The sequence below is a fragment of the Trematomus bernacchii genome, unplaced genomic scaffold, assembly GCF_902827165.1.
Source record: "Trematomus bernacchii unplaced genomic scaffold, fTreBer1.1, whole genome shotgun sequence".
In the NCBI taxonomy this organism is placed as follows: domain Eukaryota; kingdom Metazoa; phylum Chordata; class Actinopteri; order Perciformes; family Nototheniidae; genus Trematomus; species Trematomus bernacchii.
Window position 1 is genome coordinate 4705111 of NW_022987608.1, and position 22815 is coordinate 4727925.

Consider the following 22815-nt stretch of genomic DNA (forward strand, 5'->3'; position numbering starts at 1 on the left):
TTTGACGTCAAATAAAATCACATTCTGTTAAAAAAAAAGAACTGCAATAAATAAATATTACGCAGATTTACTTTATAGATTTTAGGCAACCTTTTTAAATCAGAACTCACTTTACTGGTAACACATCGTACAATTTAATGTCTTATTTGTATTTTAATAGTGCCATGAATCTGCTTTATGGAGGGTTTTGTCCTGTCTTATTTTATGGTTAAGGTGGTTCCTACTTTTTAAATTAACTACTGTACAGCTGCCATGACAATGTGCTTTTTGTACCCATAGTGCCATGACATTCAATGATATGATTGTTGACAGGTGCTTTACTTTCATTTTCCTAAAGAAAAAACCTTCATTTCAAAATAAGAGGACACTTTTGCTTTGGATAATTTCCTTAGAATAACGGATCAAACCTTTAACTGAACCAGTGTCTCTACAGTGACATGTCTCCATGCTTTCATGTTTAAAAAGCTCTTTATTTTCCTCATACTGCCTCAAACCTCTTTTCACCCTCTGTCTGAAACCGGCCGGCTCTGTTGTGATTGGTCAACCGCTTAGAGCTGTCCCCCCCCCCCCAAAAAATAGTACTGAGGTGACATTAATGAGGCACCAAAACATTTGTATGAATAGAATATTGTTTACCTGTTGTTCCTGTATTTTTTATTAAACTGTTACAAACTCATTTGAGATGAAAGCTTTTTAATTCCCCGTCATCGTCCATGTCCTCCTCTCCAACACTGTGACTGTTGGCACAGATGCTCTGTCAATTTGGCCAGTGAATAATTACCAGTGAGTAAATTAGCATTTCTGCATGCTTTTGCAAATATTATTTGTACAATGTTGTACCCAGCAATAACAACTATTACCCAACTGAAATCCGCCTGCAGCAGGTTGTTAACAGATGTTTCCGAGTAAAGCTGGGTCCTTGCTCAGGGACTTTAACTGTAGGTGGCTCTTCCACCTTTTCACACCAACACATTAATGTTGGCTGATGATTAATGCGTGCTGCCATGGATATCGATGGCCTCTGTAGCGCTAATGATTCTGATGTTGCATCTGTGTCATGAGGTTGACGATGCTTTACCAAACCTACTAAGAAAAGGGTGTTACTCCATGTCCTTTCTTGTTAGGCGTATGCTTTTATTTTTCTCCCCTCATTCCCAATCCATCATTAATGTGAGCACATGCATGTGAATAAGTCATCAGTCCCCACATCGATCGGCTGCATGACTTCATAAGGGAAATAGCACGGAGACAAAGGAAGGCAGCAATCAATCAGTAGCCACAGAAACCAATCATCTAATTGATGAAAAAGGGTTCCAATTAGCGGAAAAGCTCTTCGTGGTGTAATATTTCCTCGTTTAATCCAGGGTGAATATGCAGTCTAAGACCTATTGACGCTTATTTTTCAATATGTCCGATTAATAAACATGAGAAGCCTCGTTGTTGCATTTTATGTTTCGAATTATAATGATGTCATGCACGTTGTAAATCAAAGGGAAGTGTATAAATGTTAAATCTCTACTCAAACACTCTATCGGGTGCACATAGGGGTTAGTTCTACATGGAAGTGAATAGATTTGCGTGCATGTGTATGTGTGTGCGCATGCTCACGTGATCATGATTATGCACCGCAGAGACTCGGGGGCGATTCACGTCATATTTATCTGCACGTCGGGAGTGATTGCTCTGGAAATGGAGACAGGCAGAGGCCAGACAGAGCAGAAACGCACATACACAAATGGCTTTCGACTGGTTGCTCTTTGACGAGCCGTATCAAATCCGCCGTGACATTCTGTCTCTACCTTTCAAGAAATACACAGCAATGCATGTTCAGGATGACGATGCACCGGGCAAATGCTGGCTGACGATACGTGGTGTGTGTGAAACATTCACCTGTCATCGAGAGCAACATCAGTGTAAACCAGGGGTGTCCAAACTACGGCCCGGGGGCCAAATGCGGCTCGCGGACTATTTTGAATCGGCCCTCAGCAAATTAAAAAAGTATAATGTAATATGGCCCACAAATGAAACTTGTGCTTGTCTTATCTTGTACTTCTTAAATATAAATGTAAATATATTACACAGTAGTATTCATGTGTTAATAAGACCACCTTTCAAATAAATGCAGTCTACTAGAAACATTTTCTAACATATCTTAGTTGATAAGAAAAAAGCCCAATTACTTATTTACATAACAAGCTTGAAATACACCCTTCCTATTTCTCCTTATTACAATCAATCTGAGGCTTCTGTTTTAAGGGATGAGCTGCCAACACTCATAAGCATCATTTACCTACATTTGATTGATTTTGCTAACTTATAACTGAACTTATGAGGCAATAAACCTCTAGTGAGTGGCCCAGCCCTTCGTATATGTTTCTGTATGTGGCCCTCGGTGAAAAGAAAAGAAACAACCCTGGTGTAAACACATCAAAAGGTGATAAGATAGCAAAAAAACGAAATCCTTTAATTGAGAAAGGTTGATAATATATCTCCAAAAAGGTCAAATATTTTTTATTGTAGATGAAAGCAATCCTTTCTTTGTTATTGCAATTCATAGGTCATCCTGTTGTTCCTTCCAATAGCTACTTAAAAGCAAGCATTGCCATTAAACATAGTGCTAGCAGCAGGGTTGTAAATGCGTGTTGACATTTCACTTTTCATCTAAATGTTGCTGCCTGTAGCTACACCGGCTGACCTACGTGGAAGTTTGTAACTTTAATACGCTGATAATTCAAACGTATAAAAGGGCCTGCAGCAGCGTGAACTGTGTTTGCTCTCTGCTGCCCTTGAAGTGCTTTAGTTATTATTTCTATTGTCTTATCACAGAAAGGAAATGTTTAATTGATGCTTTGAAAATAAGCGAGAGAAAAACATTGATATTGAATCCGACTGTTTTCTGTGTAAGACTAGTGTAAATACTTTGTGTAATGTGTAAATAGTACCTTCCCACGTGCTTTAATGAGCCCTTTTATTTTCATTTTCAGGTTCATATTTGTATTTTGTGCCTCTTCGTTGACATGTGTACATACTTTAATGGTCAAAAATGTCGTTATTTTTCTCATACTGCCTGTGCTGTAGCACCTTTCGTGTGGAGTGTGTGGGAGAGAAACCCAAAACCTTCATAACACACTACAGGAAAGGGGAACACCCCCCAAAATATGGTCTCTTTAAGATTAAGAGAATGTGTTATACAGGTTGAAGAGTGTTCAACAAATCTGAGTATCACTATAACATGTAAGCAGGCTCACACATTTATATGTAGTGTATTTTTCCATATAACAATATGAAACTAAAATGACCTGCCATCCACTGACTTATTAAGTGCCTTTTTGTTCAAAATAAAATAAATATATACACTATTGAAATTGCACCTTCCATCTCAGGCCCTCTGACAATGATCGTGGAAAATTAAATTGAATATGTAACCAGTAGCAACACCCATCTATATACAGTAAGCCTTCACAGAGCACACTTTAATATCTGCTTCAGAGCAGATGGCTTTTCTGGAATAGAACAAGGTGGTTTTTCAATATTTGAAATATTTGAAGACTCAGCGTAATTTTGCCGTCCTCACTGCGGATTAAACGGTGACAGATCACTGTTTTTTTCATCTCGGATTTAAGTTAAATCCTGAGGGTTTATTTTTTTCCTAATATAGGTTGCTATGATTGTACAAATTCAGACAAAATAACAAAAAGCTATTACCTAACTCAAAATGCGTGCCAGTGGAGGGAGTGTCAAAGGCGATGGGAGAGGGGGGGAGGGGGTTAGAAAAACAAGATTGTGGAATTGCATGAGATTGGAACAGACAGTATGGATAGGCTGGATAACATTCAGCTTAGCCACTCAAGTATGTAATCAAATCATGAGTGGTAAAAAAAAGAAGACGCAAATGGAGAGGACAATATGGCTAATATCCACGAGCTGCTTTAATCTCAAAGAAACATGTTTTGTCGGTAAACTCATTCTTCTGCTGTCATGTTGTGTGTCTCTTCTTATTTTGACTGATATTGTACAATATTAGGGAAAATGTTTTTGAGATGGTCATTTATTTGTTTTTACCAGGATTTCTACCCGATAAAGATTTTTGAAGTGTTTTTAATATATAGAATTACATTTTCAAATATTAAGCCAACCAAATATTGCGCTTACTTCATTACATTACATTACATGTCACTTGTTAGACGCTTTTATCCAAAGCGACTTGCATACTCAATACTGTGGGCAATCCCCACAGGAGCAATTTGGGGTGAAGTGTCTTGCCCAGGGACACAACGACATGCTGACTGCAGTGGGGTTTGAACCTGTGCCCCCCTGATCCGAACACCAATGCACTAGTCCACTGCGCCACAGCCTCCCACTTCGATTTCGGTTTTGCACTAGTCCATATTGCAATTTTGATAAGATTGAGATTAATTGTGCAGTCCTTGTGTTAACGGGTTTTTGTCTACTTCTCCAGTGTAGTCTTTGATTGATAGTGGATAAATGACTTTTACAGTTGCATTGATGTCTGGCTTGTTTCTGCGTCTGTATTTGAGCCCGTATTTGCAAAGAGATAGACCCAGTTTGACTCGAGCGTTACCTGAGGCCCACACGGCGTCATATTTCAACTCCCTTTGTCTTTGACAGATTGCCCGGCTCTAAAAGCCTCTGTCCATGGTGCTGAAGGCTGGTCTGATGTATGAGCGCCAGGCCTCGTTTGATAAATCCGCCTTGTCACTCTGCCCCTGACAGCCATTCATCATGCTTGGCTTTCTCATGTGAAATATTCCGTGTGCTGGATAATTCAGTAAGACAAATAAAATGTGAGTCCTACAGCTTTAGACTGGGCTCGGTCCCACACTGCATTGACTTTTCAGCACTGTACTTTATCTCTGTGTCATAGGGACGCTGTGTCCCTGTCTAAGCACAGGCAGCAGCTGTAAGTGCAGCACGGGGACTGTATTCAGACCAGCTAAAGGACGAACATGTTCTTAATGAGGCGGCTAATGAGTTCTGTTCTTTTGTTGCTGTGGTTTTTTTTTTCTTCTTCCCTGGGTTAGGACGACCATTCAACCATTCAGCTGAAGTCTCCTGACGTTTCCCCTGTGGCCTGACTCAAAAGGCTCCCTCTGTAGTACTCGGTCATTAATAAATATGTTGTAGTACATGCTTGCAGTTGAAATGTCACATATAAAAGTTCACATTACCCCAGGGTTGGTGGGTAATGAAAGGAAAGGAGTATAGTTATACACCGTGAATTTTCCTTTGAAATAATCCACATATGAACAAAAAAAGCAAAGCAGAAAAGTAGGCTTGTTTGTAAAAGAAACAATGACATTTATTTTTTTCTTAGCACGTTCTTAATTAGCCTGTTGTGCCCATTGATCACATATAGTACAGTTAATATAAAAATGGCTTTTTAACTTTACATCCAAAGCAACAACGAAATGTTTTCTTAAAATATGTATGCTAAAAATACTGAGAAAGTATTTCCACTAAAAGTACCGGAGAATAGCTGTGATTCTGCAATGACGACATGGTCATGTTCTGCTGTTTCTTCTTCTCTGTTTACCTCGTGTAGTTCTTGTTGTAGGCACTTACCAGGGCGTCGTGAGGAGATAACACATCAATCCCCTCAGTTTTAATCAACCTGTTTTATATTTGTTTTCCTCCAATGAGAACTACACAGCATAAACAGCCATTTGGCAAATGTCCTCCCTGGATACGCATTTTGAAGCTGAATTTCATTAAGCTTAATGTGACATTGTAATCAAAAGTAGTCTGCTCCTTGCCTTAATTTAAAACCCATTCAAACGGTGCGGATACAGAGGATTTGTCATTACATCAACATAATAGAGAATATATAACAATATTTCCATGAAAAAAACCAAGAATCCATTTTAAATAGAAAAAGGGGGTTTATATTTCATCAAAAGGCTTACACCATAGTCACTGTAATTTGTCTACTCTACTAAATCTCCCTTTCCCATAATAGACAGGTGTTATTACTGTATCTCTAACTCGTCTATGGATGTTCGACAAAGCACAGACGGTATTGCTTGGGACCACACGGACAGTTCCACAACTCTTAACACATTTAACAGTCAATTACAAGAGAGTTGACCATCTTCATTTTCACGTTCTTTTCTCTGCCTGCATCTCTGTATGAATGATAGTGAAATATATTGTTTTGCAGTAAATGCCCCTACTGTTGATGTGAGCCTGATTTGATGATACCAAGCCACCACATCAGCTGGGGGTTGAAACTGGGAGAGCACGTAGTCTTATTTCAAACTGTTCCATCCCTGTCCAATAAAAGATTTGCCAGTGTGTCCGAGCCGGGGACCAGCAATGGGTTATGCCTTTGAAACAGTACTACAGAAGTGTCCACCGCTGACAGTGGGCTAGTCCATTCAGTGTAGTTGGTGTGTGGTGCTCGACAAAGCTGCGCCTCTTAAAATGCATTGTCGGATACATTTATGACTGTGGCTTTCACGTTCACTCCACTTGGCAGTCCTTTACCTGAGACCCACAGCTTTGTAAAGAAAGGAGAGTGCATTCCGGTAGCTTCCTCCGGTGTCAGCGCAGCCTTGGACTCGCATTTCCTTATATCCCCATAAAAATGGTGGTTCCTCAGAGAGACATAAATAAGCAGGCATGCCACTGAAATCACAGCCAAGAGCACACCAAAGACGGTGATTACTGCTGTGTCCCATTTCTCTGTGTCCTTGGCTGCCAGCTCTAATCCCTTAGTGGTGACATTGACACATTTGGTGTCATGGTTGTAGTGGATGCTGCCGACATCCACACAGACTTTGTACAGAGTGGCGGGGCTGAGATGTGTGAGGTTGTACACCTGGACGTCAGAGGGAACCCTGGTGGTAAACGCGGTGGTGGGCTGGCTCGGATCGGACCCTGTGTACCATTTAATGTTGGGAGCCAGGGTGCCACGATTCGCCTTCCACGAAATCAAGATGGAGTTTGTCTCCACTGTTTCGATTATGACATTCAGAGACCCATTTGCAGGTTGGGGGAAGTATCCGTTCACTTCTACTGAAACAGATTTAAGATCAGCTCCAACTAGATTATGGGCGACACATGTGTAAAGACCAGCTTCTTTTTCTGTTATATCATAGATGTCAAAAGTTCCCTCTGGGTGCATGTAGAACTTTTCGGACACGGTGTTAGGCTGGACCCTGGTGCCAGACGGCGTGATCCAGTAGATGTCCGGCTCTGGTTCAGCGTAAGCTCTGCAATGGAGGGATACTGAGCTACCATTCTTTACTTTAATTTGCCCGGGCATGCTTTCGGGAGAGATAAGTGGTAGACAAATCTCCATCATCTCTCTGAAGTGCACCTGTCGGACATGCTGACCCTCGTACTCTGGGGGCTCCACACAGAACAGTGAGTCAGGCTCCATGAAGCGAAGGTTGGTTTTGTTCATGTTCATCCAGCGGACTACACAGTCACAGCGGATGGGGTTGCTGTGCATGCTCACCTCTCTGAGATTTGGGAGGGACTCAACAGTAATCCTGTGAAGGGCACTGAGCGCATTGCCATTCAGCATTAGGGTTTCCAGCCGTGGTAGTTTGTAGAAAGCATTAGGATGGATATAGGAGAGTTTAGGATTGTTGGTGGCTTCTATTTTGGTCAGTTCAGGGAGGTTATTGAGGGCAAAGCTGTCGATGGAAACTAACTCTGGCATGCTGTTAATCCCTAGTTCTTTCAGATGCAGCATATCCACAAAGTCCCCTCTCTGTATTCTAGAAATTGGGTTTTTATTAAGGTCCAAAAACTTGAGATTTTTTGCATTTTTCAGGGCAGAATGAGGCACCTCTGGGAATATATTATCATAGAACGAGATGCTCTCTAAGTTATCAAGACCAGTCAGCGCATCGTCAGGAAGCTGAGAGAGGTTCATTCTGGTGAGGACTAGACTGCGGAGATTACTGAGTGGTTGGAAGTTCATATCGTCAATAGAAAGAATAGGATTCTCGCCAATCATCAGGATTTCAAGATTTCGCATTGGGTTGAACCACTCTCTTTTAATAGCCTCAAGCTTGTTGGAATTGAGGTGGAGCCGCACAAGGTTGCTGAGACCCTGGAAAGCCATTGGGGAAATGTAGGCGATGAGGTTGTGATTCATGTATAGCTCCTGGAGGTTAGCCACCTCAGCAAGACATCGGTCAGGTAACTCTCGTATCCAATTTTCCTCCAAGTGAAGGGACATCAGCTGAGGAAGATTCCCCAGGTGGACGTCGCTGATGGAGGATAAGTTGTTTTGCGATAGATCAATCTCTGTGATGTTGGCCAGGTAATCCAAGGGTTTGTCAATCTTGACCACATTGTTTGTTTGCAGTAATAGTACTTGTGTGCCTAGCGGTAATCGTTCCGGCACGCTAAAGAGTCCCAGGTCATTACAGTCAACTGTCTGCGCCTCCATGTACACTGAACTCGGGGAAAACCAGGGTCTAATCTCACACACACAGAGCTTCGGGCAATCAGGCCTCTCCTCTGTGGCCACAACAAAAGAGGCCATGGCCAAGCCGACAAAGAGACGATCCACGAATGACACGTCCTTCATATTGGACCGATTCCCTCCAGTTAGAAATTGGTCCTTGTAGATTAAGCGGTCTGAGCTGTTAACTTCACAAATAATGAATCATTTGCTGCAGCTGCTGAGGCGATTGACTCACCGCCCCTGCCACCGCCACCACCTACTGCAGCAGGGCTCCCTGGGGTTTTTTTTTGTCTTGCTGCGTAGACGCCCTTGGACGTAATGACCAATCACTCAACGCTGCCTGCAGGTGTCAGGGTTCGGGGGACCAAGGCTGCAGTCAGGCAAACCCGAAAAGGCGGGAGGGGGGGAGAAACGGGGGAAAAGAATGAAAATCTGAAAAATCTTCTGGTTCTTTAAAGGTGGATGTCCTCACTGATTGTCGTCACTAGCTCCCAGAGTCCACAGCCCAGTCCATTCCTACCTGTGTAAGACAAACAGACAGAAGCAGTGTGAGTATTACCAGATACTAGATGTGGTCAGGGAATTTTATAAGAGAAGGATTCTGGCATATTGACATTTGGTATAGGAAAACTGACGCATGTTGACATTTGTACATGATCCCTTCAAGATATAAAACCGTGGATTTTTATCAGCTTGACCTTCTAGACTTCATTCTGGGGACGCAGCAATGTGCTCCAACAATATGGCATTCAACACAGATGTTAGTAGAGTGAGTCTATTATTGGTTAAAGAGAAGGATTTATTAATATTCTTAAATGGCAGACATCCTAGGGTTTAAGCATTAGCCTTTAGGGCAAGCTGCTTAAAGACACTGGAATATGTCAGTCACCATGGCAACAAGTAAACGGGCAGGCAATAACCCACACTGCAGTGAGTCTCAGACAAACGGAGCGTTTGACACAGATGCAGTTTGCACCTGTTTGTTAGAGGACGCAGCAACCGACAGCGACAAAGCGAAAATGCATTAACGTGTTGACATAATTAATCTGTGCAATCAACAAATCTGCACATTAACATTTATCAAAAAACAGGTCCTGCATTCAGTCAGTGGCCACATATTTCTAACAGCTATGTTAAAGTGTACAAACGAAGGACTAAAGGCAAACAAAACTGGTTTTGGACACACACATTCACAAATAAAAGGTCAAAATGAGATTACCACACGTTCTTACTGTGGCATTTTTAAATAACCATCACAGACAGAAAAAAACACCTTAACTGTCTCCGAAATGTCTTATTCATTCACTACTCTAACACTTATTCCAATTTTTGCATTTATTATATTGACTAAATGAATAGAACACTTTGCAGTAAGTAGTTTATGTGCCATTTACTTTTTCCAACCTGTTTTAAGGACACTGTATTAGTGTATACAATGTCCACTCAAATACGGTGGGTTATATTAACGCACTATTAATATGGACACAACCTTTGTCTAAATTGAGTGAAAATGGAGGGCTATACATATTTTACATATTCCATTAGTTGTTTAGGTACACAGAGTTAAATTAAGAACAACACTGTAAACTAGAGATACAGGTAATATTTGCTTCGGTATATATAAGAAGTATTTTTAAGACAATGTTTAGGTGTGTTTAAGTTACAATTGATAGAGAGCCAGAAACTGTTCCCAGTATTGTAGGAAAAGGATATATTTCAGGTAATAACAATGTTAATGAAATGTGGCACATGACCAGATTTGTCATTTCATTATCAAAGGTGATTCAAAGGTATCACAAAGCTTTCAGGAACCACTATTGATTGAATTGTCCATACATGTCTTCATCCAAGCATGAAGTCATTTAAGACAGGAATCACATGCTGTATTTCAAAAAGACCTATGTTTCACACTCTTGCAATGCGACCGAGATATCTCTTATTTTATCGCATCATTCATGTTCCAACTTCTCCATGCTATGGCGGAAACTCTTCAGTTGAAGTGTACCGTGTAATTTGTCGTATGTAACTGCCTCTTACTGAACAGATGGGTTCGATGGTGCTTGTGATATTTCGGGCCTGTGAGAGCACGCAACAAATCACGAGAATAGTCAGAGAGAGACAGTGGATGAAATGGAAAGCATCAAGGGAAGAACACGAACAGAGAGGAATGGATTCATTTCATCAACCTCACCGTCTCCACCTCAGTAGCCACGGGAGATAAGGGAGAAATAAATAATAAATAAATAAAAACTTCAGAAGGAAGGCTGCAGTTTACCCCGCCGGCGAAGCCACGCCAAGGGTTCATTCCTCAACCTCTAGCCTATTGGAGGGATAGAGGGGGGAGGTATCATTTTTTTAAAAAGCGCTGGGCACTTTAATAAGCTGCAACACCCAGAGCATTCTGATAAACAAGGTTCAGCATTCCCTGAGCACTGGTTCCTCATTGTGGGCCGTGCAGTTGATCCGTGCCCTGGAAGCAGAGGCCGGAGTCTGTTGTTCAGCCGCCAGCGTTTGGCTCTCACCTCTCCTCCCTGGCTTCTCTCTTTTAGTAATCACAATTACCAGCAGTGTAATGCGGTCAGGTTAACTATTATAGCGTTGCTTTATTGTGCAGTCACTGCTGTTAGCTCCGACAGGGTTGCAGGGTGTGTGTTATTTGTTTTACCATTAACGATAATTGTATCTTTGAGGAGGTTTTTTTAGGTTACGGCTTCCATTTTTTGATCAATATTTTCTTTTCACGGCTTTCCTTGCCTGTAAAATAGCGCTGCTCCATTTACACAAGGCTATAAATAAGATGTCTAACCATCCAATTTTGGTAAGGGTTGATGATAGGCTTAAGAGACAGATTGACAACGAGAAATAATTATTGTCTTCAGTTTAATGGTAATATTGTCTGCTATTCTACATTGGCGAACATCTAGGATTATAAAGGCTTTACCAGATGGTGTGGCCAGCAAACCGGACAGATTTCCCTGCTAATTAATGACGATACAATATTATTAAGGCTAATCCAACATTTGCTTCATAAAAATATTAATTAATACAACAATATTAATTCATATGTGTTGTTTTCAAAATAGGACCACTGTTTGAAATGGGTTAGGGTTAGCATGTGGGCGCATTATTTATTTGATGCTTGATATATTGCTTGGTCGATAAAATATTTAAAACACTCTAGACCCCATTATGACTTAATTGTGTCTCTATTGTTTGTTGTTTTCTAGCCAATTGTCCTAGACACAAACATAATAACTGTTAGAGAAGATTAAGAGATCATTCAATTCCCATTTGAAGAGCTGGGCCCATTTTATTTGACTATCATTTTTGGCCCATTTATATTCAAATCATCAACTAATCTATTTCTCAACTAACTGCACTAGCTCTAGTTAACATCAAATTATTATTCATTCTGTTCAAAATGAGGATAAATGGCCTCAAGACGAAGAAGTCATTTATTAAAACCTTTTGTTATAAATAAAATAAACTTGCCTTGCCTTGCCTTGCCTTGCCTTGCCTTTGTGGCTCTAAATGGATCTGTGATAAATTGCCTTGTCATTTCTGTTGACATCAATTAATAGTATAACACGTTTAATTTTGACTAATTATCCAATCAAATACAAAATGTAAACATACTGTAGGTAATAAATTGACTCTCATTTAGCATTTTCTTCCATTACATCCAATAACTATGGATGTTTAATAAACCAAATGGCTCGTGCACTCTGAGGCAGATTTATACTTTAGACATTTTCAATTAGGTAAGACATTTGAAATGGAGATTTATCTCAAAGTATAATAAGTATTATTAAGTGCACGTCCTTATTTATATATAATGTAAACATAACATGCCTTTCATTGTTCCAAAAATTAAAAAAATGTGTTGACACATCTACGTAAATCAGGTTCAAAGCACAGTCTCCTGGATGTCCCAGTGAAAGGCTGCTGAAGGAAAACATTTGGAGTCATATGTACAAAAAAAAAGTAGCCGACTGAATCAGAGGTGACAACTTGGGTGGCAATGTGTCCGATGTGGCAAATGTACTGAGTCTTCAGGCATGCTGGCCGTCCGGGCGAACAGTGTTGAGTCAATGATTTGCTTATGTAATAAACAGTTTAGAATAGAGACAATTGAGGCCAGCCGAATATGTAAAATAACTACAAAAAATTGTTGATACAATACATGCTTTCTGAATAGCTGAATGTTAATGACAAGTGAAACATCTTACAAGCTCACCATACTTAATCAAGATTTGTTAACACATCAGCAAAATTGAAAAGCTTTCCACAATGGAGCGTCCATTAAGAACACTCGGAGAAATTGGTCTCGTTAAGGGTAGAGACACTGCATTCATTACCCTTTGTTATGATGTTGAATTATTGTACCAAACTGCCTCATCTAAAGTGATATCCGAATCATGCACAGGCGGTTAAACGGGTAAATTGGTATTGGACCACTGCTTTGTGTGAAGCCCGGTGAAGAGGCAGTCTTTATTCTTGAGGCTTTGCACCGTGACTGCTGTGACAATCCACACACTTAGGTCCACACACTTGTACTAACCTATTAGTAAGAGGTCCAGTCAAGCTACCCTTCCCCCCCAACACCCACCCACTGCTACGATGTAGAGCTAATTTCCCACAATTCGCTGCTCTGTTGCCGGTAATTGAGCTGGAGAAGGGAGGGAGAGAGGAGATGTGGAGGACAAAATGACTTGCCAAAGTAAGAACTTGTCAAAGAGTCAGTAGGGTGTATTAACCCCTGGTGACCCTGAGATTGTTGCCATTGCAGGAAATATTAGTGGCTCCATGAAGAAGAAGAATTAGCCAGTTAAAGATTGCGAGAAAACAACCACTTCCATCGATGTGTATTTGGCATTAAGTGGAAATAACGTGCGTTTGGCTACCCGAAGATAAATGTAGTTAATATGGCTGGGGCAAATATAATTAAAGGATGGATGCTGGTAATATGTGCCCAGAAAAGCCTTTGGAGATTATGTAGAGAGATACAGTACATAATCAACAGCTGTTAATATAACCTTGAGGGCATGAAATTGGATCTCCTGTTACCTAACCTCTAACTGCACTCACACATTTAGTCTAAACTTTGACATTTGTTTGGGCAGCCAATGGAAGCCTTTTATAGGTCAGGCTAAGGTGTTCACTCATGGAGCTAACACGAGTTCCCAGGTGTCAGAGGAAAGAGGGGGGCAATCATTCAAGCCATGGTCTCCAAAGCACCTCCATTACAGTAGCAGGCTGACAGTCTGGCCCATGGGCTTTTCACTTTCACCAGTGTCAATCCTGACTGCGAACATTACTGCAAACAAGCTCCTAATACCAGGCGTGTTTCAGGACTGCGTTAAATGTGAGATATACAGCTAACCACCTTTCCGTTGCACCAAGAAAACCTGCAATAAATTGTAGCACAACATCAAAATATGACCTTTTTAAGTTATTTAACAGACCTTTTTACACTGCACATCCAGCAGATAAGGAGCAACATTTGCATTTATTTGAATTTGTGTTTCCGGCCACCAAATCCAATATTCGCTTCCGTTTAACTCTGGTCCGCATTAACTCATACGGAAATAAATGTGGCTTTGAGATGCTATCTGCTGTGGAACATTTGTTTTCGTTGAACAGCTGCCTGCTACCGCTCTAAATGCCAGGATACTAATATAACATTTGGGAATTTCAAAAATCTAATCACTAGTTACTGCAAGATACCCTTTCCAAATTGCACATAGTAATTTGATCAGGAAATGAAATATTTTCCTACTTCTTTTGAGAAAAAAAGATAAATGTCGCCCTGGTAGGTTTTTATTATATTATGAATATATTGATATGTTTAATCAAAGTAACATGCTATATTCCTTATTTATACTGTATGGTACAACTGCCTAAGTATTTATAATTCTATAGCATTTTACAAATGTTTTGTTTCGATAGACAAAATAAATTAAGTGGCCAAATAAGGAAATGACTCAGAATTGTAATAATATATTTGTACCTTGGAGCGGGAATTTGTAACAAGAAAATATTTTGACATGGAAGTATTGTTATTCACCATTTAGAGCTCTCCCACTGAGAAGCTGTTTGGGAAATGATGGTGGCATTGCATCACCATTATAAACCGCTATGTCATTAGTTCTCGTTAGACACATTATTACACTCTTAATTACGTGACATTTGACATTACAGAAAAACCTAGCACACCTCCTCATTAAAATGTCTCACATTTCCATGTCCTTCTTCTTGTCTGGTAAAAAATATCAGTAATAATAATTCGACTCAGCGACATAAATATGTGTTGAGTAGATTTAATGAAATATGTGCCAAACATGGCCGGATGACATTTAAGAGGTTTGGCCGTTGTCAAGGTGAAAAACTCTTCCATCCAGATCTTGGCAACACCTCACACTAACTTTCCCATCGGGCCACCTCCATTACCCTAACACTGTGGCCGTTTCGGACAGTAATGGCACACATACAGCTTGATTAGAGACCAGTGAGATATGACCACTTTAAATTAATGAGTGTACACAGTAGGGGCCGAAAGCATTGGTCCTGGTGGCTCTACGGTGCTAATTCAGGCAGGCCAGACTCGGGTCAGCTGGGCCGCCAAACAGCCGGACAACACTGTTTGTTTTACGCTGTTTATTGAAATGAGTTATAAATCCTCCCCCTCGCTTCACAGGGCTCGGATGAGGTTAAGCGGAGCGGGGAAGTAAAGATGATTGCTTTGTCGCAAGTTGGGTGCTCAATGAATGTCCCGTGTGGCGAGTCGGGCTGACCTACCGTTTATGTAAAAAATAAAACCATTTATTACACAAGTACTGTGAGGGTTACGGCAGGCATCGGACAGGAGGTCTGTGAGATGTGAGCTGTGAGACAGAGATGCATGTGGGGAGCGCGTTGGCCCTCGGGGAAATGATTATGAGGCCTGCACGGTTTAAGTTGTAACAAGGCAGTATTGCATCTGCTGAGAGGTAGACATTACTCTCACCGTGGTAAAACTGGGTGGAAGACATAAAGGTCAGACGTAAGTGGAAAGTAGGGCGCAGCAGAATTGCCTCCTCTTTCAGGAGAATAGCCTGTGTATAGTAGAAATGGTTCACTGGGAATTTTGATCCACTGGTAATAAGCCTCGTAAGGCTTTCTTCTTCGAGTCACCCCCTCTCTCTCCGGCTCTTTCTTCCTCCTCCCTTTTTCTCATGAGACTACTACCCCCACATCTCTTTTTATAAATATTTTCCTTTTCATCCTGCACTCTCACATTTGTCTCTGTTCTTCAAACCTTTATAGTAAACATTTATCTTAATGTTGCATCACAATGCACCCATGTATTATTTAGAAAGCCGTTTGTTTCAGTCCCCCTGAATCTCCAGCTTCCTGTCCTTCCTCCTGGGCCTCCTACTGTGTCGTTGTTCCTTCGCTGTCGGCCTAATTGCCTTCTCAATACTTGTCACCCCAGCTGTGCCAAATCTAGTCTATATGCCTGCAGAGACGGACTTTCTCAGTAGCTCCTTTTTCCTAATTACAATTGTGTCTGTGTGAGTCTTTTTTTGGCTCGTGTATTGTTCTTTGTATCCCCTAAAGTACACCAGATGTGGTTTAGTCCACAGGCAAGAGCCAACTGCCCACAACTCAGTTCACTAATGTCCACTCGACACATAGCATTGATCTTTGTACTGATAAATGAACTACAATCTGTATTTGTTAGTTTGATAGAGTATGAGTAATGTTTTAAGGTGCTTGTTATATGTGTACCTGCCCAGTGGTTGCAGATGGATATAGCCAAATAAAAATCATCCCTTCTCTTTTTGAGATTAATGCCTTCTCATGCATGGTCCTTCTTTAAAAGAAAAGACAAACAATCTTTACTCAAAGCTTATGTGCTTCACTCTACTCCACCATCTTTACAGGCCTCCATTTATGTCAAATACATATGATAAATAGCATTTCATATACAACTGAAATGAGAATACTATCCATTATTTTCACGTGATAGACAGTTTCATGTAATATATCACTGTGGATAACATTCTAGTACCATTTTGACAGGCCGTCACTTGGCAGACTGGCAAAATTAGAGGTGATCTACCATCACTGTCAAAACAAATAGATTGTTAGGTGATCAACGGAAGGGTTAGTTTTGACTTGTTAAGATTTATCAATACAAATAAAACCATTTCAAACCCATGTAATTATACAATTATGATTTTTCTAAGTCTAAAAACATCAGTTGTTTTTGCTCGTAAAAAAAAGTAGAAAGGTATTTTTCTCTAAGATATTGTTTTTATATAAGCTTTTGTAGAGTTTCTGGAGGTAATAGGTCAAAAGTGAGAGCAGATAGAAGAAGAATATTGATCTATATTGCTTCCAGGACAATGGACTAAAAGTTGGCACGAAGCCATGACGCAACCATGCCACTTCTGATAGAAATCTGGGTAAGCCCCCATAGTGGGTGGGTGCCTCTAGAAGGCTTTACTGTCCCTCCCCCTGCCCTTCACCTCATTGATTTACTATTATACTTTCTCCAAGGTAATGCAGAGTCCATTAAAGTGAGCCTTCTATGCAGTCTGTATGCATAATGAAGCTTCCTGTATGTTTCCGTGTGGGAGAGGATGGAAACCGTTCCCCTTACATCTGCACTTGTATGGCCATGAATCAGAGGCAAGTCGACTGTTAATGTAAAATCAATGGTCCAAATTAACCACAGGACCTTAGTCTCCGGTTTTTCAGCCCTTTTTCTTTTTCTGGACAAGACATGCCCTTGGGCTGAGTGAGGGAGAACAAAACAGCTGCACAGTTGAGCAGACAGCAACACACAGATACATGGAAAGATACATGTTTCGCAGACACGTGTAACTTCGCCGACACATGAAAACATACAGCTCATTGGCATAATGCATGCATACCGCAGAGCAGAGCTAGGTCCCCTCGTCTAATTCGCATAGTGCTGCATCTATTAAAATTAAGCCAAGGTATCCAGCTTAAGGCTGCCGCTGATAAGGTCAAAGGCGTAGCGAACATTCCAACACTCATTTCTCCCCCTACATAATCACACTCACTTTTGACAAAAATCTGCATAATGTCCCGTGTATAGCTGCTAGCCAAAATGAAAGATGGAGGTGTGAGGGACGGGAGGGGGCTAGGACCGGCAGAGGGGAATGGAGCCAGCGGCATATCCCTCAAAGTCAGAGCTAAATTGAATCTGCAGGTGCAAATGTGGCATGTGTGCTGCCTCTGTGATGCGCAGCTATCTATATTTATATGAATAAAATATGGCTGGTCAAGGGGCCACACGCCTGCAGGGAATAAGCTCCTACGGCAGACGGAATCAATCATTATATGCCACTGAAATGCATTTATCGCCGGCTCGGACCTCTTTATTATGATTTCATGGGGTTTGATATGGGCATTCTGCTTCTGTTTTCATTCGGTGCTACTCTACCTCAGCTAAAACAGATGATAGATGTGTCACTTTCAAATGACACAATGTCCTTGTGTCTGTTTGAAGGCTCAGCAGGCGAATGGTTGGCTGATTTGATGACAGACATTGCTTTTTGTATCTGCATTTATATGCATATTTCCAACAGGCTTTGAATGTCTATAGGATCATGCATTTCTTTACGCATAAGTCACTGCAGCTGTATCAATACATGAAGACTTATTCTTATGATACAGGTTTTTATTAATGCTCTGAAGGTCTATATGTATCAATCTGAACACAGAACAGATGGACAGCACAGCAGTGGCCCTCAGATGTCCTCCTTCTTCTCTGCTCATGTTTGAAACTGCAATCTGAACATATGTCCCTATCTGTCCGTCTCTGATATGATTCTGCACAATAGCAGACTAATTAGTGATGTTCGTTTTGATATTTTGTTGTGAACATCAGCCTTTTTTTCCAATATACCCGACATGTGATCGATCTTTTTTTTTTTTACAACAGACACACTCTAGAAACGTGTGCTAGCTAAATACTTAAAATGCTAATGCAGAAGCAAATGTCATTGCAGACAAAGGAAGTGTCACATCCCATTCTGACCTTTTGATATGGACCGAACAGCAAAATGTCACGAATGCTGCCATCAAACTGTTTTGATCCTTGGCTTTTCTTTCCTCTCTCTTTGTGTCTCTTTTCACATGATGTGGGTGTGCTACAGTCCATCCACCAGATAGTACATTTTGAAAAATATGAAAACACTCTTGTCCCCCTTGTTCCTTTTGCCCTCCGTCTGTGTGCTTATTCCATTTTAATGGGTGCCTGTGTTTGTTTGGGAACTGGATGCTATCAGAGAGCCTATGCTCGGCTGCACATGCTGATCCCCTGCAGCCGTCTTGTGAATATGTTTACATGCATTTCACTGAGGAGCCTGGTTAGATCCTGGAGCATCTTGTTACAACTATTATTGAAAAAAGATCTGGAGATTAATTTGATTTCTGACGACGCTCCTCTGAACCGGTAGTAGCAGTTTGCCACCGACACATCCTCTCCAGTTCACAGGAACATGCAGCCCTCTGCCTATAGAGAAATGAATATGGAACACCCACACTGTGCTGCTGCCTATCATGATCTCCAAGCCTCCACAAGGCCACTGCAGGCACAATACCTTCTCCACCCCCCCCCCCCCCCCCCCCCCCCCCCCCCCCCCCCCCCCCACACACACACACACACACACTGTTTCACACGCAGATCAATAGGCAATTCGCAAAGCCACTCGCTTTAAGTGTATGACTCAGTGTGGACATGTAATATCGATTTGTTCTGAACAAATGTGACCAAATTAATAAAGCAACCCATTACTGCTTTTGCTTTTCTGTTTTTATCACCTTTGGGGTGGAACATGGATACATACTTTAAATGTAACCTCACTAACAGTTTGGGACTATGTTTTGCGTGCAACTTTCGATGTACACAGGAACAACCCTTCATAAACATGTGCTTTCAAGGATTTCTAGTGCACTTTTTATGGCTGAGTATTCCGATATAAACTGCTCAGCAGGTAGTCACATCATTTGAGGTGGGAACAATGCTTGGTGTGTGGGCCGAGGTTTTCTCAGCGTGTCTGGTGTTAGGGCATGATGGCTCTCATGGCATTTCACTGTGTTTCGCATCGAGCAGCTGCTTTGGGGTGAGTCATTCGCACTGTGGAGGCCAACATCTATTGTATCCATCACCGGGAACAAGCACACACACATGGACAGACATGCATAGGAATAACATGAGGATTACTGCCAGCAAATTTAGTAGTTGGTGAAAATCACATTTGTCATTATCGGCCATTATCGGTTTATCTGCCTTTGAAATATTCATGAGTAATACATCTGCTGGATGACATGCATTTAGGACAGAGGGAAGGGGGGGTGAGAGAGAGAGAGAGATGGTAGAGAGACGCCCCAATGCAGTTAAAGGATTAGTGAATTCCCTCTCTCTCCAGCCCTGGATGTGTGGGTGTACGGGCAAGTGATGATGGTGATGCGTTTAAAGACGCCTCTCAGTGGCTGTGTTGATTACACAAAAGCCCTGCATGCATGTGCTGATGGCTGAATATACATGATCATTTCTCTCCACCTTTAAGTGATAATGCGTGTAAAAGAAGCCCAGATTCGTAACGTACTTTCGTGGCATGTGTAGATGAGGACTTTGCAAGAGGAAGGTTTTATGAAAGGGGGGGGGGCACTATTCTGTGGATTTCTTCGAGACGTGTCTGGTGTGAACTCGGGGGGACATAAAACTGACAGTCCTTCAATCCACACACACACACACACACACACACACACACACACACACACACACACACACACACACACACACACACACACACACACACACACACACACACACACACACACACACACACACACACACACACGAGAGTCCGCCTCGAATTTTCTTAACGAATTCGGCTCTTTGGCGAGTCCATCATAAATCCGGTCTGGTTAAGGCGCATCCTGCATAGTTGCGCAAAAGCGCGTCAAGTGAGGGTTCGAGACCAGTCATCAGCAACATTTTCCTGCATTATATCCCCTAATTTGCATAGGTGATTGTTGTTTAAAAAAGCTAAAGATAGGTTATTGAAACCGCCAGGATACATCCACAGCGTTTTTCGTCAACTTGGAAAATGTATTACGCATACGAACCGATACGTAACGAGCTTATTAAGTGACAGAAATAAATCTAAGGAGTAAACAGAGTAAACTTACCCGATTTAACCATGATAGCCCTGTGTGTGTGCTGTCTATATTCCCATCAAGTGCGCCGCTCCAATGACGAGCGAGCTCCAGCGCGCGACATAAAGCCAGGCAACAATGTGTGGTCTTCTTATATTTTACGCAGTTGGCGAGATATCAGTTCTCGGATTCTTCCACGGCAAAACGCACGGCTTTTGCATGAAAAGGGAAAAAGGTCGAAGTCCAAAAAGCAGCTTGTGTGTGGAGAAAGATTCCCCGCGTGCCCTTCTCTTCCCGTCCTCTCAGCGTCTGTTAACGGCGCATCTCTCCCCTCGATCAAGTGTCAGGCGGACCACCGTCTCCTCAGCAGTCATTAATATGAGAACAAATCCCGGCTCTCCTGAGGACAGCCAATAGCGCCAGAGAAGCTCGCAGCATCCCGCCTCTGGTTGGCTGAGAGCAGCTGTCAGTCATATCCCAGAAGTCTGTTCTCATCCATGTCTTATTCTGTTGGAGGTGAAGCACGCTGCAAGAAATATCCATATTTACAACATTCTTCTGAGGTGTGAATAGTGCTGACTTAAGAAATATTTAAGTGGCTGATGGGTGATATTTAATTGTCTGCTGCACATTTGTTGGAAGCTGTTTTTATACATTTTAATACTTGATCCCTTTAGCATTGGTCAAGGTAACTATTTTATATAATGTTGGGTACCTTATTTGATATCTCATTCTACAATTAAGAACTTTTATTTGTTAACTGTCAAATAAATGTGGAGTAAATAGTACAACATTTCCCACAGATTTGTAACGGAGTCAAAGTCAAATGGAAATATTCAAATAAAATGTGAACATAGTGTTTAATATAACATAACATTACAATTAATTTGATATTTTATACACATTTATTAACACGCAGTTCAATACCTTGGACATGCCTACCGGAGTAATTCGATTTGGGGTTAAATATTTTGCCCAAGGACACTTCAGCATGTTGACTAAAAGGAATGGGGATCGAACCCCCTCAGCAGCAGTCGCCATTATAAATGAAATAAACATTTGTGTTACATTCCACCTAACTATAACTCAATTACCCATACTACAGGAAAGCTAGGGTTTTTGTTTTGTGTACAATGTATCAAGTAAGCAGCTTAGCATGATAGGGATAAAACACATTCAGTTATGATAGATAACTGACACTATTTGGTGTTCTATGTGCAGGATTAGCCATTGCAAATTGTGGCTATTAATGACTAATATATGTTTATAGAAATTGTTTGTGTTGAATGATAAATGGTAAATGAACTGCATTTGTATAGCTTTTTCCAGTATTTACGACCCCTTAGAGCACATTTACATTTTCTGTACAAGTCAGCATTCCCCCATTCATAGAGGAGCCACCTGCACAGGGAAACTAACACACATTCATTCACCGCTGTCCATGCCATCAGGAGCAACTTGGGGTCAATTATCTTGCGGACACATCCACATGTTGACTGCAGGGGCTGGAATTGAACCCCAAACCATACAATTGCTAGAAGATCGCACTACCTCACAGCCTTAAAGTGTCAGTTGTGTTTTTCTACTAAATCTACACTCCAAAAAATCTGAACCTATGAATATACAAATATTCATGAAAGTTGTACCTCTCTGTTTTCTATCTGTATTCGTCCGCCTGAGGTGTCAATACATCTTCCTTGTGTTCATTACATACTGCACTGTAGTTGGCTTTCAAGTTACTGTGAAGTCACAAAAGGCTTATACCTGCTTAAACTCGATTTACTGGGCGCACAAAAAAGCATTCTGTTTTTTGTCAGATTAATGGGCAAATAGCCTTTTGGTGTAAAACAGCACTTTCATTATTGTGACACTCAACAGATAATTTAAATAACAATAGGCAAAATGTTTCAGTGTAGTTAATTAACACATGCTTGTGATCAAGACAGCAGTTTGACTTTACCAATATAGCAGAATGTGTGACAAAAGCAATTATATATTATCTTTGATTTGCCACTACTTCCTTGCACATTTACTAACTTCATCCGCCTGACCAGCAGCTGCCACCTTCCTGTATAAGTACATTTAAGGCGGACATTTCTTGCAGTGCAGGGGGAATGAGGAAGAAGGCGCAGGCAGGAAAGAAAATGGATATCTGTACCTATTAGCGCCAGAGCTCCCGACTCAGATCCCAG

General features: G+C 41.2%; 1 protein-coding gene across 1 annotated transcript; it reads right to left on the reverse strand.

Annotated features, from left to right (window-relative positions):
• Window positions 1-5295: 5295 nt before the first annotated feature.
• On the reverse strand, window positions 5296-20972 carry LOC117483315 (leucine-rich repeat neuronal protein 3). Its single transcript, XM_034131605.1, has 2 exons — window positions 20657-20972; window positions 5296-8963 (listed from the first exon to the last, which is right to left on the reverse strand). The coding sequence occupies exon 2, from the start codon at window positions 8564-8566 to the stop codon at window positions 6437-6439; it is 2130 nt and encodes a 709-aa protein (XP_033987496.1). The 5' UTR covers window positions 8567-8963; window positions 20657-20972; the 3' UTR covers window positions 5296-6436.
• Window positions 20973-22815: the final 1843 nt, after the last annotated feature.

Coding starts and splice junctions, on each gene's coding strand:
- LOC117483315 (XM_034131605.1), bottom strand. CDS start 8,566: ATGAAGGACGTGTCATTCGTGGATCGTCTCTTTGTCGGCTTGGCCATG.